This window comes from Aquarana catesbeiana, linkage group LG04, assembly GCF_042186555.1.
Source record: "Aquarana catesbeiana isolate 2022-GZ linkage group LG04, ASM4218655v1, whole genome shotgun sequence".
Lineage (NCBI taxonomy): Eukaryota > Metazoa > Chordata > Amphibia > Anura > Ranidae > Aquarana > Aquarana catesbeiana.
Genome location: NC_133327.1, coordinates 505,688,723 through 505,703,315, shown reverse-complemented (window position 1 = coordinate 505,703,315; position 14,593 = coordinate 505,688,723). Strand labels below are relative to the sequence as shown.

The window sequence follows — 14,593 nt, the reverse complement described above, 5'->3', positions numbered from 1 at the left end:
GACTATTATACTTGACGCGTTCATTACAGTTTAAATGCAATGCAAAGCTATCGCTATATTTGTATCTGTGTCATATCTTTAAATAAGTAATTAAAAAAAAAAAAAAAAAAAAAAAAGATACCAAACAGGTTATCAATATGCTGTCCACTATCACTCTTAAGAAAGGCTTATGGATGGTCACGGCTGACGTGACCTCTCTTTATACCATTATCCCTCACACTTTGGGTTTAGAGGCGGTCGAGTTACAATTGACTAGAGGGTCTGGTTTGGTTCCAACTCAGATCAAGTTTATTATGGAACTTCTAGAATATGCGGCCAATCACAACTACTTCTGGTTTGACCATCAATTTTATCGCCAAGATAGGGGTGTGGCCATGGAGGCTATGTATGCCCCAAGCTTGGCCAATCTTTTTATGGCCAAGTGGGAGGAGGACATCGTCAATGCCCAGGTTAGATCGGAATTGGTCCTCTGGGCAAGGTACATTGACAACGTCCTCCTCCTATGGGATGGCAGTGAGGTCGCACTTCAGGACTTTATGTTGTTTCTCAATGATAACAACAGAGGGATTAGATTGAATTTTGAGGCTAGTCATGAAGAAATAAACTTTTTGGACTTAAAAATTACTGTTAAAGGTGATAAATTTATAACATCTACCTATTTCAAGCCGACTGATAAGAACTCCTACATCCCCTTGACAGTTGTCACTATGAACCTTGGTTGAGGGCAGTTCCTCATGGTCAGTATGCACGTTTAAGACGGAATTGCACTGAGGTTGACACTTTTGACAGCCAGGCAGCTGTCCTTACCAAAAGGTTCATAGAGAAGGGGTATGATGGTGGTGTTTTGTCGAGAATGCTTCAATTTATAAGGGATAAAGATAGGTTGTTGCTTTTGAGAGATAAACAACAGGATAGGGATAACACCCAAATCTCTTTGCCATTTATCACAACGTTTTCAATGCAACATAAGAGTGTCAAGAGGTTGATTCGTAAACACTGGCATATCTTAACCAGTGATCAGGTCCTTGGAACCATACTACCAAAAAATCCCCAGGTTGTGTTTAAAGGAGCATCCTCTCTGGTAATAGGATTGCCCCCACGGTTCAAGACCCACCAAGTCTAAACAGGATTTTTTTTCATAATCTCACAGGTTACCATAGATGTAAAAAGTGTCAGGTCTGCACCATCAATAGATGTAGACAGAAAAATCAGTCAGTTTACTTCTACTAGTACCTCACATACGTATAGGGTAGAACCGTTTATAACCTGTTCATTTGACGGTGTGGTTTACCTTATACAGTGCCCATGTGGTTTGCAGTACGTGGGGAGGACCAAAAGGGCACTGAAGGTTAGACTGACCTAGCATATAAATAATATTAGAAGGGGTTTCGATAAACATCCGGTATCAAGACATTATGATGAGGTACATGGTAGAAACCCCTCTAATACATTATATATGGGTATTGGTTAGGGAGATTTCAAAATGTGAAATGTCCTGGATGAATAGACTCAATGTTGACACCGACGTGAATGCTTTCATCAATAATTCTTGAGCATTATTGATTGGTAAGCATTGATAAGCCTACTGTTGAGTTGGTTATATGGTTCTTTGTGGATTGGGGGGTGATTGGTGCTGTTGCTCCGAGCCTCTGTCCACCGAGTCCTATGAGTCTCTCTCATTAACAATGTTTAGACCCATGGGGCTGTTTCTGGACTATTGTATATTATTTTATAAATTTACATGTTTGTGCATGTTTTTGGAGTTCCCATATAAAAGTTCGGTGTCTAAAATATTTTTTAAAAATATTTTTTAAGAATATTTTTAATGAAAAAATGTTTATGGTTTGAACTTAGTGGGTTTATCCTATGCATAATGATAATTTTTGCTGTGCATTCTGTGGTTTCACCACTAGATGTCAGTGATTCTCATTGTGGTTGTGGTCCCAATTGTCCAAATCTTTTTATTTCCGGTTTTAGATCATTTGGTAGGACTCAAGTGTTTGTTATATATTTATATTTATCAGATTAATGAGAGCTGCTGGTTATTTGAGCATTCAATTACCAGATATAGGTTAGATTAATGTTGAGATGGACAATACACTTCATGCGGGTTGATCTGTACCACGTTTAACATGTCAATTACACTCCCATTTAGGATTGCAATTGACATGGATATGCATCTCTCACTAACTTTTGATCAACAATTTTCTGGTGTGTCCTTGATATATTTATCAAGGGCCCTTCTGCTAATACAAAGGTTTCTTTTTATTGGTATTTTTATTACTATTTAAAGGAATTTTTTACGCATATTAACAGCACTGGATGCCTTTGGCTGAACTTGTTCTGATCATTATAAGGTATATATTTACTGATCGTACTGTTGCTTTAATTTGGCATCCATTATTAACAGGAAGTGTAGTATATTACACCCACTTCCTGTCCAGCAGATAATCTTTCTACAGTGAAGGAAGCATGTTAAAGACCTCCACTATTTCTTAATACTGGCCTTGGAAGCATAAGTCTGTAAGTAGGCTGTCATTAGTTTTCAATTAATTAGTATATGTTCTACTAATTTAACTACATTTCATCTGTTTGTTTGGTAGGATGTTTCTGTCAGGGAGTTCATTCAGCTAGGCCTCATTTGTGCTAGCTAGTGCCTTAACAGTATTGTAGCATGCCTGTTACTATTTGCATTTGTGATGTAATGTTAAATGCTAATGCATATTTTTATAATTTGTGTTTTGCAGTTTTACAAAAAACTTATTCTCAGTAAAGATTACAACTATTAGCCCTTCCTCCTGAGTCTTTATTGGGAAGCTGTTAGCTGTCTGCCAAGCCTTGTACTTTGAACACATTGTGAGGGCAGAACAGTAAAAAGACTTTTAACACAGCGGGCCTAGTCTAAAGAAGAGTGGATTCATTCTGCTCATCATCAGCTAACCTCTACAGCCACAGACATTACAAAGAAGTAATCTGTTTCATCATGCAGCATACAGACAAGGATACTACACCAGTCATCCCTCAGCATACACAAGCAGAGGAAAGCATACACAATATGCCAACCAACAGGTCACGCTGCACAAGCTCCAGAGTCTCTAGTCAGTCGGATCAGACATCAGCTAGTGCTGAATCTGCCAGGTCCAAGCGCACTAGCTCTAGACATTCAAGCTGCTCTAACCTGTCATCCACCAGTGCTGCAGCTGCAAGGGCCCATGCAAAAGCAGAAGCCGCACGTGCACTGGCTTCCTATGCAATACGTGAAGCTGAAATGATAAGAGAACAGGGCTGCATAGATGAAGAACATCATATGATTAAAGCTAAAAGTAAAGCTGAAGCACTTAGAAGAAAAGCAGAGGTGAAAGCATCTTTACATATTATCAAGCAAGAAAAAATAGCTTCAGCAGCCTTAGCTGAAGCCGAGGTGCTCATGAGAGCTGCCGAAGAACAGTACAGAGAGCCCTCTGTGATAGATACCCAGATGACACCACTCAGTGCAATCCAACGCACTTGTGGGTATGTACAATTGCACGCGAACATGGACACTGATCAACAGTCTAATGATGCATTAGAATCATCCAGGGTCCCGCTAGCAGCAGGCAACTTTGATATCGCTCGATGCTACAAGACTGAACCAGAACTTTACTATAACAAGCCAAGTAGTTACATACTCAGAGACCAATCTGTTGGTCCTTCAGGAAATCAAACGAATGGTGACATAATCCCTCCACGGGAAAATAAAAATCCGGCCTATAGCAGAAAGACTTGCAGTAAACGAGAACAACCACACGACTATAGTGGGTTTAACCAAGCATCCCAACCGTCTTACCAGCCACAGACATGCCCTGTGTTTGTTCCCAGAAAATGCTCACCTGAGGCAGCAGGAGTCACAGATGTGACAAAATACTTGATACGCCGTGAAATGGTGAGCTCTGGTCTCCTGAAGTTTGATGATCGTCCAGAAAACTATTGGGCCTGGAAGTCATCTTTTCTAAACAGCACCCAAGAATTAAATATGAAAGACAGGGAAAAGCTTGATCTACTCTCCAAATGGCTCGGACCAGAGTCCACTGAGCAAGCCAAAAGAATCAGGTCAGTACATGTTCATGATGCGACAGCAGGGCTTACAATGTTATGGCAGATATTGGAAGACTGCTATGGGTCACCTGAAGTAATTGAAGATGCACTTCTGAAGAAAATTGAAAATTATCCAAAAATAACAAACAAAGACAATCAGAAGCTGAGAGAGCTTGGGGACATACTTTTAGAGCTGGAGGCGGCAAAGGCTGGTGGATACCTGCCAGGCCTCTCATATTTGGATACAGAACGTGGAGTGAAACCGGTAATCGAGAAGCTTCCTTACAGCTTACAAGAAAGATGGATCACGCAAGCATCAAAATACAAGGAAGATCATCAGGTAGCATTTCCACCTTTCTCCTTCTTCGCCAAATTCATTGTGAATCAAGCTAAAATACGCATTGACCCAAGCTTCGCCTTTTTGAACATGGGAGGCTCCAGTTCTGTAAAGACAGAGAAACAACCTTCAGTGCACAATAAAGAACGTAGAGCAACAGTGTCTGTACGAAAGACAGAAGTACCGACTGAGTTTGAGGCCAACCAGGATAAAAGCTCAGGAATGCAATTTGAGGACCCAGATAAGCAGTGTCCACTACATAACAAGCCTCATCCACTAAAAAAATGTCGCAGTTTCAGATGCAAGACAATAGAGGAGCGCAAATCTTATCTTAAGGACAAGCGCATTTGTTTCAGATGCTGTGGTTCAACTCAACATGTTGTTAAAGACTGTGTGAAGACAATTCGATGCAAAGAATGCAATAATGACAACCATCTGTCTGCTTTACACCCAGGACCAGCACCATGGAAAAGAGAGAATCCGGTAACCCAAGAAGATCATGGTGGGGAGCAAAATGAGAGTGCATTACCAGCAATAACCTCAAAGTGCACTGAGATCTGCACAAACACATTTAGCTCTAGATCATGCTCCAAGATATGTTTAGTCAAGGTGTATCCTGCAGGCCTCAGAGAGAAGGCAATCAGAATGTATGCAGTCTTGGATGAACAAAGTAACAGATCTTTGGCAAGAACAGAGTTCTTTCACCTCTTCGGGGACAGAGGAAGTCCAACTCCGTATACTTTGAAGACATGTTCAGGAGTTGTGGAGACATCAGGGAGAAGAGCAAACAACTACATCATCGAGTCATTAGATGGGAAAACACAGCTGACTCTGCCCACTCTCATAGAATGTGATATGATACCAGATGATAGATCAGAGATACCCACACCTGAAATTGCATGTCACTACCCTCATCTGATGCAAATATCAGACAAGATTCCAGTACTGGACCCAGGTGCTGCAATTATCCTTCTACTTGGAAGAGACATACTGAGAGTGCACAAGGTCAGAGAGCAATACAACGGGCCACACAATGCACCATTTGCACAGCGTCTTGACCTTGGATGGGTCATCATTGGTGATGTATGTCTGGATGGAGCTCACAAGCCGGCAAAAGTGAATGTCTACAAAACATACATGTTGCAAAACGGCCGCACATCATGTCTTAGCCCCTGTACCAACAGGATACAGATTAAAGAGAGACTAGTCAACCCAATACAACAGCAGAAAGTTCAGAGTTACATGGAGGCCAAAACCTCATCTGAAGATACAGATGAGCTAGGATGCAAAGTGTTTGAAAGAACGCGAGATGATGACAAACCAGCACCATCTGTTGAAGATAGCCTCTTCCTTGAGATCATGGACAGAGAAGTCTTTATAGATGAGTCAAACAGCTGGGTAGCTCCACTACCTTTCCGTTCACCCCGTCGTCACCTTCCTAACAACAAAGGACAAGCAGTGAAGCGTCTCACCTCATTGCGACGCACTCTAGACAGAAAGACAGATATGAAGGAACACTTCCATGATTTCATGCAAAAGATCTTCGACAGTGGTCAAGCTGAAATAGCACCACCATTGGAAGAAAAACAAGAATGTTGGTACTTACCAATATTTGGAGTGTACCATCCTCAGAAACCAGGACAGATACGAGTAGTATTTGACTCCAGTGCAAAGTATGAAGGCCTTTCCCTAAACGATGTCCTCCTCAGTGGACCTGACCTGAATAATACACTCCTTGGAGTCCTCATCAGGTTCCGAAAAGAACGTGTTGCAGTAACAGCAGATGTACAACAAATGTTCTACTGTTTCCTTGTCCGCAAAGATCACAGAGACTACCTGAGGTTCCTGTGGTATGAAAACAATGACTTTAACAAAGATGTTACAGAATACAGGAAGAAAGTACATGTGTTCAGGAACAGCCCCTCTCCAGCTGTAGCTATCTACAACCTGAGACGAGCAGCACAGGAAGGTGAAGAAGAGCACAGAACAGACGCCAAACAGTTTGTCATGAGGAATTTTTATGTAGACGATGGACTCGCTTCTTTCTCCAGCAAAGAAGAGGCTATCGACATCCTGAAAAGAACAAGAGAGATGTTAGCAGAATCTAACGTAAGGTTACACAAAATAGCGTCCAATAGCAGCAAAGTCATGGAAGCGTTTCCCTCAGAGGACCGTGCAAAAGACCTCAAGGACCTGGATCTAGGAACAGATTCACTGCCCCTTCAAAGAAGTTTAGGGCTCAGTTGGGATCTCAAAACCGACAGCTTTACATTTAGAGTATCCAGAGAAGCCATTCACGAGAAGAGGTGTCTTGTCCATGGTCAACAGCCTTTACGACCCCCTAGGATTTGTAGCCCCCATAACCATGCAAGGCAAGGCTCTTATGAGAGAAATTACTACTGAACATGAACAAAGTGAATGGGATACGCCTCTACCTAAGGAGAAAGAAATGCAGTGGAAGTTGTGGAAGGACTCATTAATAGATCTTGAACAACTTATCATCCAAAGGTCATATGTCCCTGTTTCTTTGTCTGCCACGAAGCAAAGAGAATTGTGTGTATTCTCAGACGCATCCACTATGGCTATAGCAGCTGTAGCCTACCTTAGAGTAATGGACTTTGAAGGACAAAGTTATGTTGGGTTTATCATGGGAAAGTCCAAACTAGCTCCACGTCCTGCTCACACTGTTCCATGTTTGGAGCTTTGTGCTGCTGTCTTAGCAGTGGAGATGGCAGACTTGATCATTGCAGAACTTGACATTGAAATTCATGCAGTGAAGTTTTACACAGACAGCAAGATTGTGTTAGGATATATTCACAATGCTTCAAGAAGATTCTACATGTACGTGTCAAACAGAGTGATACGCATCAGAAAGTCCACACGGCCAGAACAGTGGCACTACATCAGTACAGATAAAAATCCAGCCGATCATGGGACTAGACCGGTTCTAGTGGCTGCCCTTAAGCATACTAACTGGTTTTCAGGACCATCTTTTTTGACTAGATCAGAAATCGAAGAGACCACTCAGTTTGAGACATTTGAACTTGTAGAACCAGATAACGACAAAGAAGTACGTGCACAAGTAACAGCGTTTAGTACCATAACTACTAGAGGTAACCTTGGTGCACACAGGTTTGAAAGATTCTCCAGCCGGAAGTCACTCATTCGAGCTATAAGAAAGCTTATTCACCTAGCCAAATCCTTCTGTAGAGCTACAAACACTGACAAGTGTAATCATCTTATGCAAGCCAAAATCATCATCATTAGATGTGTTCAGCAAGAAGTTTTCAAAGAAGACATCAAGTGCCTTCTTAAAGGAGAAGGGATCTCCAAACACAGTCACGCAGAAAATGGCAAGTTGACAAGCCTAACCTACAAAGTCGGAAATGTTGTCCTACTAAAAGACGCTCAGGTCCACCGAAACGAATGGCCAGTTGGACTCATTGTCGAGACTGTACCTAGTAATGATAGTAAGGTTAGAAAGGTCAAAGTTAAAGTCATGAGACAGGGCACCCCTAAGGTGTACTTTAGACCTATCTCTGAAGTTGTTTTACTTCTTAAAAATGAAACATAGTGGTATAATGTTCATTATGCCAGGTGGGGAGTGTTCTGATCATTATAAGGTATATATTTACTGATCGTACTGTTGCTTTAATTTGGCATCCATTATTAACAGGAAGTGTAGTATATTACACCCACTTCCTGTCCAGCAGATAATCTTTCTACAGTGAAGGAAGCATGTTAAAGACCTCCACTATTTCTTAATACTGGCCTTGGAAGCATAAGTCTGTAAGTAGGCTGTCATTAGTTTTCAATTAATTAGTATATGTTCTACTAATTCAACTACATTTCATCTGTTTGTTTGGTAGGATGTTTCTGTCAGGGAATTCATTCAGCTAGGCCTCATTTGTGCTAGCTAGTGCCTTAACAGTATTGTAGCATGCCTGTTACTATTTGCATTTGTGATGTAATGTTAAATGCTAATGCATATTTTTATAATTTGTGTTTTGCAGTTTTACAAAAAACTTATTCTCAGTAAAGATTACAACTATTAGCCCTTCCTCCTGAGTCTTTATTGGGAAGCTGTTAGCTGTCTGCCAAGCCTTGTACTTTGAACACATTTAGAGGGCAGAACAGAACTCATATCAGATAAATATGCTTAGGTGCTTTAGAGTTTTATTTATGTTCTGTGGGATATATGGTACACCAGAGTGGTATGAGACGTTTTGGTTTTATTAAACTGTACGTTGTCCTATTTTATTATAAGGTTTATTAGTATTGGCATTATCTACTAATACTGGCTTAAAAGATGCCCTCTGAAAATACCAGCTGCGCATATACAATGCACAAGATTTTTGATGGGCACCACCGAATGAACTTGCACACCACACCCCCTGGCAAGACTGACCCCTCGCTCTCTGAGGATACTGTAAGGCTCTCCAACAGGCCCCTCTATGGACACTAGACTATGAAAGTTGTAAGGTATAAATAAATGCGGCATAACTTGCATGTAATGGATTGGGTATGTATAGCCAGTTGAGATTCAGGTGGAATTCCCGCAATTTTTATCTGAGGTATATACTCACTCTACCCTGGGGCGTAATTATAGAGATATGTCACCACACCGGACTATCTGACACAGTGTGGTGCTCATTATCGCACCCCTAGTAACTGGACACTTTATAGAATAATTTGTGCTCCCAGTCCCAGTATACCACATACAGACATGCAAAGATAGGCAGTTTAAAGGCCCCTCCCCCCATCAAACAGGGCTTTCCCCTATGTCCCCTTTGCAACCCACAGGACAAAAACAGCAAATGGTTTTAGCTGGCCTAGTCATGTATCTTCAAGGTGGGAGGGAATGGGGGGAACTAAGGCTCTCTCACTCATGCTGACTGCAACAGGAGTGAAGAGAATCCCTCACCTCGGATTGATTCCACCCCCTGTAAATGAGAGGCATGAGTGATGTCAGTATACACTGAATGGGTGCACTTGAAATACAGAATAAAGCCTCCCACTATTTCATAACGACCATAATCGACAACCTGTATGAATACAGCCAGCAAACAGTAAAAGGGTGACACAATCATATTGAATCCCTCCCCCTATATCTATTATTTGCTGTACTCATTGCAAGGCATCAGGGCTTTGCTATACAATGCATTCTAGGTTAAACTAGTACTCTCCAATATAACACAACTAGCGACTTAGGATCTGACAATTTATGATTGAAACCCCACCTGCTGTCTACTATATATCTATATATTCTCTAAGTGTATTCACTACTTGGGGGATATACATTCGTACACAAGCAGATTACACATGTGAGAGGGGGGAAGGCGGCTGTAGCGGGGGAGACGAACCACTTACAAAGGAAGAAATGATTTCTACATGGTTAGCTACAGGATGTACACCCACAGTTGCAGGATTATGCGGGCTTACGGTTTCTATGTTTACACATTGTGTTGGTTATCATACAAAGTTAGTTTAATGGTTTTATTCATACTATGTTTTAATATCCCAAGACCCTTGATAAGATGAGAGACCCCACGGCCAGATATATGCACCACACGCCAGATCCTAGCTCACGACAAGTGATGCGCCACCTATGTCTACGTTCTAAAACGATGTGACAGGGTCCTATCACCCACACTCTGACCTCAGACGTATACCTGACCTCATTGTCTCGGGGCCCTCATGGTCCACCATTCATACTCCCTTATTTCCTAGACAATACCTAATATCTTACTCATAGTCTTATGCCCCGTACACACGATCGGACATTGATCAGACATTCCGACAACAAAATCCATAGATTTTTTCAGACGGATGTTGACTCAAACTTGTTTTGCATACACACGGTCGCACAAAGTTGTCGGAATTTCCGATCGCCAAGAACGCGGTCACGTACACCACGTACGACGAGACCATAAAAGGGCAGTTCAGAACCAAGCACGGCACCCTTTGGGCTCCTTTTGCTAATCTCGTGTTAGTAAAAGTTTAGTGAAAGACGATTCATGCTTTTTCAGACTCATGGTTTTCAGAACGTTTTCTGCTGTTCAGTTTGTGCTTGTGGATTTGTATCTGGTCTTCAGTGCATGCAGCGAGTTACGCTTGACTCTGTCATTGTGTTCTTGTTCGTTCATTACTGTTTTTCAGGTCACTCTTCACAGGCCTTGCTGTTCTTCAGTGCGTTCTGTTACTCCGTTCTGAGCAGCCGACCGTTTTCTAGCCATGTTGCGTATACGTACTCCTCGTAGAGTTCGCACTGTGCAGGGGCTTGGTGTTGGTGTCCTTACCTTGACACAAGTCCAGTCCATGAATAGGGTGGGGAGGAGTTCATGGACCAAGAATTGGTTGCCCCAGCGTGACCAGTTCTGTCACATGCCTTTGCTCCGTGAAATCCATGAGAATAATCCTGATGATTTCAGGAACTTTCTCAGGATGACGGACCCCATATTTCACCGTTTGTTGGCTTTGCTGACCCCTTATATCAGCAGGCAGGATACCTGCATGAGGCAAGCCATGTGAGCAAGCTGTGAATGTCCCCTTTGTCCTCATGCTTGCTAGATTTGTCGGTAATTTTTTTTGTCCTTCATACATATTTGCCTTCACTTACCTCCCCAGCATGCTCTCCTGGGCCTATATTCACCTCATGTAGTCACTTAACAATGTATTTTGTCAGCTCCATAGTAGTGCTTTACCCTAAACACCCCTAAAATGTGTAAATTTGTGATTTGTGCTTAAAATTCAGACAGAGTGCCAGAGGCTTTTTTTTTTTTTGGTCTCCCAAAATCTTTTTGAACCCTCCCTCCCCCCAACTGCTAACTCAGCTGATACCAATCCTCTACCTGCTGACTTTGCCAAACCCATACACACTATACCCACCTCTTTAGTGGTCAGATTTATGGATGAATTCCCCAAAGCATGTAGTGCAAGGGCCTGCCTGAAAACTTTCAAATGGTACTGTTTCAAGTTTTGGTATCCTATTATTATCTTGATAGGTAATAGCAGAATGTAAAAATGTGCTTAAATGTGTACAGCGTGTATTTATCTCTTTGTATTATGACACTTCTTACCTGTCCAGTGGGCTGTCAATAGTGTAAGTAAGGAGGGGCTGGACAAACTAATACACATTATTTAGGCATTCATCTCTCAATGAAGTGGAGAGGGTTACCTGTCCAAAGCACCCCCCCCATAAAATTGATAAAATGGCCCATGTTGGCGGTGGTATCGGCTACTTATGAGTTCCTGTATGTGGACGTGGGGAAGAATGGCCGGATGTCAGATGGTGGAGTCATCACCCAGATGGAGTTCTACAGGCATCTCCAGAATGGCAGCTTGGACTTGCCACCTCCAGAAGACAATGCGGAAGGACTCCCATTCGTCTTCATTGCGGATGAAGCGTTTGCGCTGGGGGACCATCTTATGCGGCCATTCCCTATGAGGACCCTCACCCCGGAACAGAGGGTTTTTAATTACCAGCCGTACAGAGCCAGAAGAGTGGTGGAGAACATGTTTGGAATCATGGCCAGCCGGTTCCGCCTATTTCTTACACCCATACACATGGCGGAGTATAAACTCAATCACATCATCCTGGCGTGCTGTGTTCTCCACAACTTGTTAAGGTGAAATTCTGCCAACTATGCTGCCTCAGTGGGGCCTGAGGCCGGAATTCATGGAAATGAACCAAACCTGATGGCGCTTGAGGCTGGCCGTCCTGGCTTGCCCCCCCTGATAGCCCGCGAAGTCTGTCTAAGATACCTTGAATACTTTGCGGGTAGGGGGGCCATCGATATGCCAGACAATATCTGAGCCTTTTTTAAATAAAAAAATTATTTTACTAAAATATTTGTTGACATTTATTACTGCTTGTCTTTCTTTTAGCTGACCCTGACTGAAATGTGGTTAGTCCTGAAAATGGCGTGATTGTGTAACATTCCAAAGCACTGTTGGGTGTTATTTACTAAAGGCAAAGACACTTTGCACTACAAGTGCACTTGAGACTGCACAGAAACTGCACTTGTAGTGCAAAGTGGATTTGCCCTTAGGAAATAACCCCCATTGTCACAGAAAACACCAATTTAACCCAACAAAAAAGTTTTCCAGCATTGAAACAATAATCCACACATTCTTGATTATCAATCTTTTTAATACTAGCACAATCACATGTGCATTTATAAAAGGTTTTTTAAAACAAACCAACATGTTTGTTGTATAACAATTTTTTGGTCACATTAATAAAAGTAGAAATGTCCATTTAAAGTGAAACAGGCATGTTTAAAACCAACAAGAAATACACAAATCTGGAACTTACAAAGTTCAACTTTGTTATAAATTGAAGGCAATATCAGACATGAGTATTTATAAACTGTGTTTGATATTGGGGTGAAGTCACCCCTGGAAAAGCCAAATTTTGAAGATGCACACAAATTGCTGAATGTCAACATGTGCTAGCTGCCATCACGGGGGATCAAGGGACGTGTTTTGGGGGTGCAACCCCTTCCTCTCAGCTACTTTATTATTGAGGAAGGGGTTGCACCCACAAAACGCCTACATTGATCTCCCATGATGGGAGATAGCACATGTTGACACACTGTGTGCATCTTCAAAATATGGATTTTCGAGAATATGTAAAAAATTGTGAGAAATTTTTAGATTCCAAAAAGAACAAAAGAGGGAAGGGATTTGGAGGTGTTTTAAACTCTCCCTAAAACATCAATGATGTTCTTCATTTTGTTTTGAACATCATTGATGTTTTTCTGGATGTTTTCCAAGTCCCCATTACACCCCATGATCTCCCCAATCAGGATCTGGGCAATCTCACTGGTGAAATGTCCTTCATCCACAACATCACGATCGCCTAAAAATATAGAAACAAAAACACACCATGTATTATAAATATGCCGGCAACCATCTCTTACCTGAGCCTGTGGTCGCAGACACTCACCTGTTGTGGTGACTATTTCGATTACATATCCTTCCTCCTCCTCCTGTTGGCTTTGGGGGATTTCACCTTCTTCCTGAGGTGGGGGGGTCTGTGGTCTCCTCAGATGAGTGGTGTCCTCCGAGTCTTTTCTCCCCTAAGTAAAAAAAAAAATTGTATACTTAGCACACAGATATTTGATGGCAGAAATAGGAATATGAAACATTGCTTGGAAGTGGGGTACAATTGTCTATTTTGGCAGAGTTCCAAGATGACGAAATATTTTTGTCCTTTCTCAAGCTTGAATACTTACCTGTTTTGTACAAGCTTCACAGATGGAGACACTCCTATAGTATACACTGGAGCACCTGTGTGGGCCCCCTAATAAAAAGGGTGTTCTGGTGTCCCACACTAGTGCTCCAGTGTCCAGATGTGTAAACAGCTGCTGAGTGTCCTCTCCTTACATAGAATTTAGTTTGCATTTCATTCTAGTTACAAACCCATCTAGACACAAAAATTATTTTAAGAGAAGTAGGCCAGAAAAAAATTATTCAAATGCATATGTCCAAAACATGGTGTTTTCTAGGCCGAACGAACAATGTTTCATACGAATGAACAATGTGCCCATGAACATGAAAGTTGCCATTTTAAACTGTACAACAGTTAAGAAAAGCACATGGAGCAGCACAAACCTAATAAAAAAAAGAATAGGAACACACAACAAAATACTTACTTTTTTGAAGCACTCTCCTGATCCTTCTGTACTGCTCATGCTCCCTTAATATGAGGTCCGACCACCGCTTCCTGAGCTGATCCTTGGATCGTCGTACCCCAAAATTCCGGTGCAGACTTTTGACCACTTTCGCCATGATCCAGGCCTTTCTGACATTGGGGTTGGGGTAAGGTCCATACTTCCCATCATAGTTGGCCCTCTTCAGGATGTCCACCATCTTCAACATCTCCCCAAAGGACATATTTGAGGCCTTAAATCATCTCCTTCTGGATCCAGACATTTCAGGCTCTGGGCTTTCCTCCTCCTCGTTGGTGTAATTAGCACGTACCTGCTGTGTTTCCGCCATGTGCTCTTCCCCCACTGTGCCAAACGAGAAGGGGCGGGGAATAGACTAGAAAGAACGTCGGGCGGGCGGAGTTTCACGCATGTGCAGTGTATATAAAGCGTAAGACGCGTGTGTAGTATGTACGATCTGTGAGCGGAGGACGGAGTATCAGAGGCACTGATCTTGATAACGAAGGTA

The 14,593-nt window shown here is 42.1% G+C and overlaps 1 protein-coding gene across 1 annotated transcript; it reads left to right on the top strand.

The window, feature by feature from the left end:
• The first annotated feature begins 2,373 nt into the window (after positions 1–2,373).
• On the top strand, positions 2,374–6,814 carry LOC141140484 (uncharacterized). Its single transcript, XM_073627721.1, has 2 exons — positions 2,374–2,523; positions 2,748–6,814. The coding sequence occupies exon 2, from the start codon at positions 2,984–2,986 to the stop codon at positions 6,812–6,814; it is 3,831 nt and encodes a 1,276-aa protein (XP_073483822.1). The 5' UTR covers positions 2,374–2,523; positions 2,748–2,983.
• Positions 6,815–14,593: the final 7,779 nt, after the last annotated feature.

Excerpts from the sequence above, each read along its gene's own strand:
- LOC141140484 (XM_073627721.1), top strand. The coding sequence starts at position 2,984 with ATGCAGCATACAGACAAGGATACTACACCAGTCATCCCTCAGCATACA.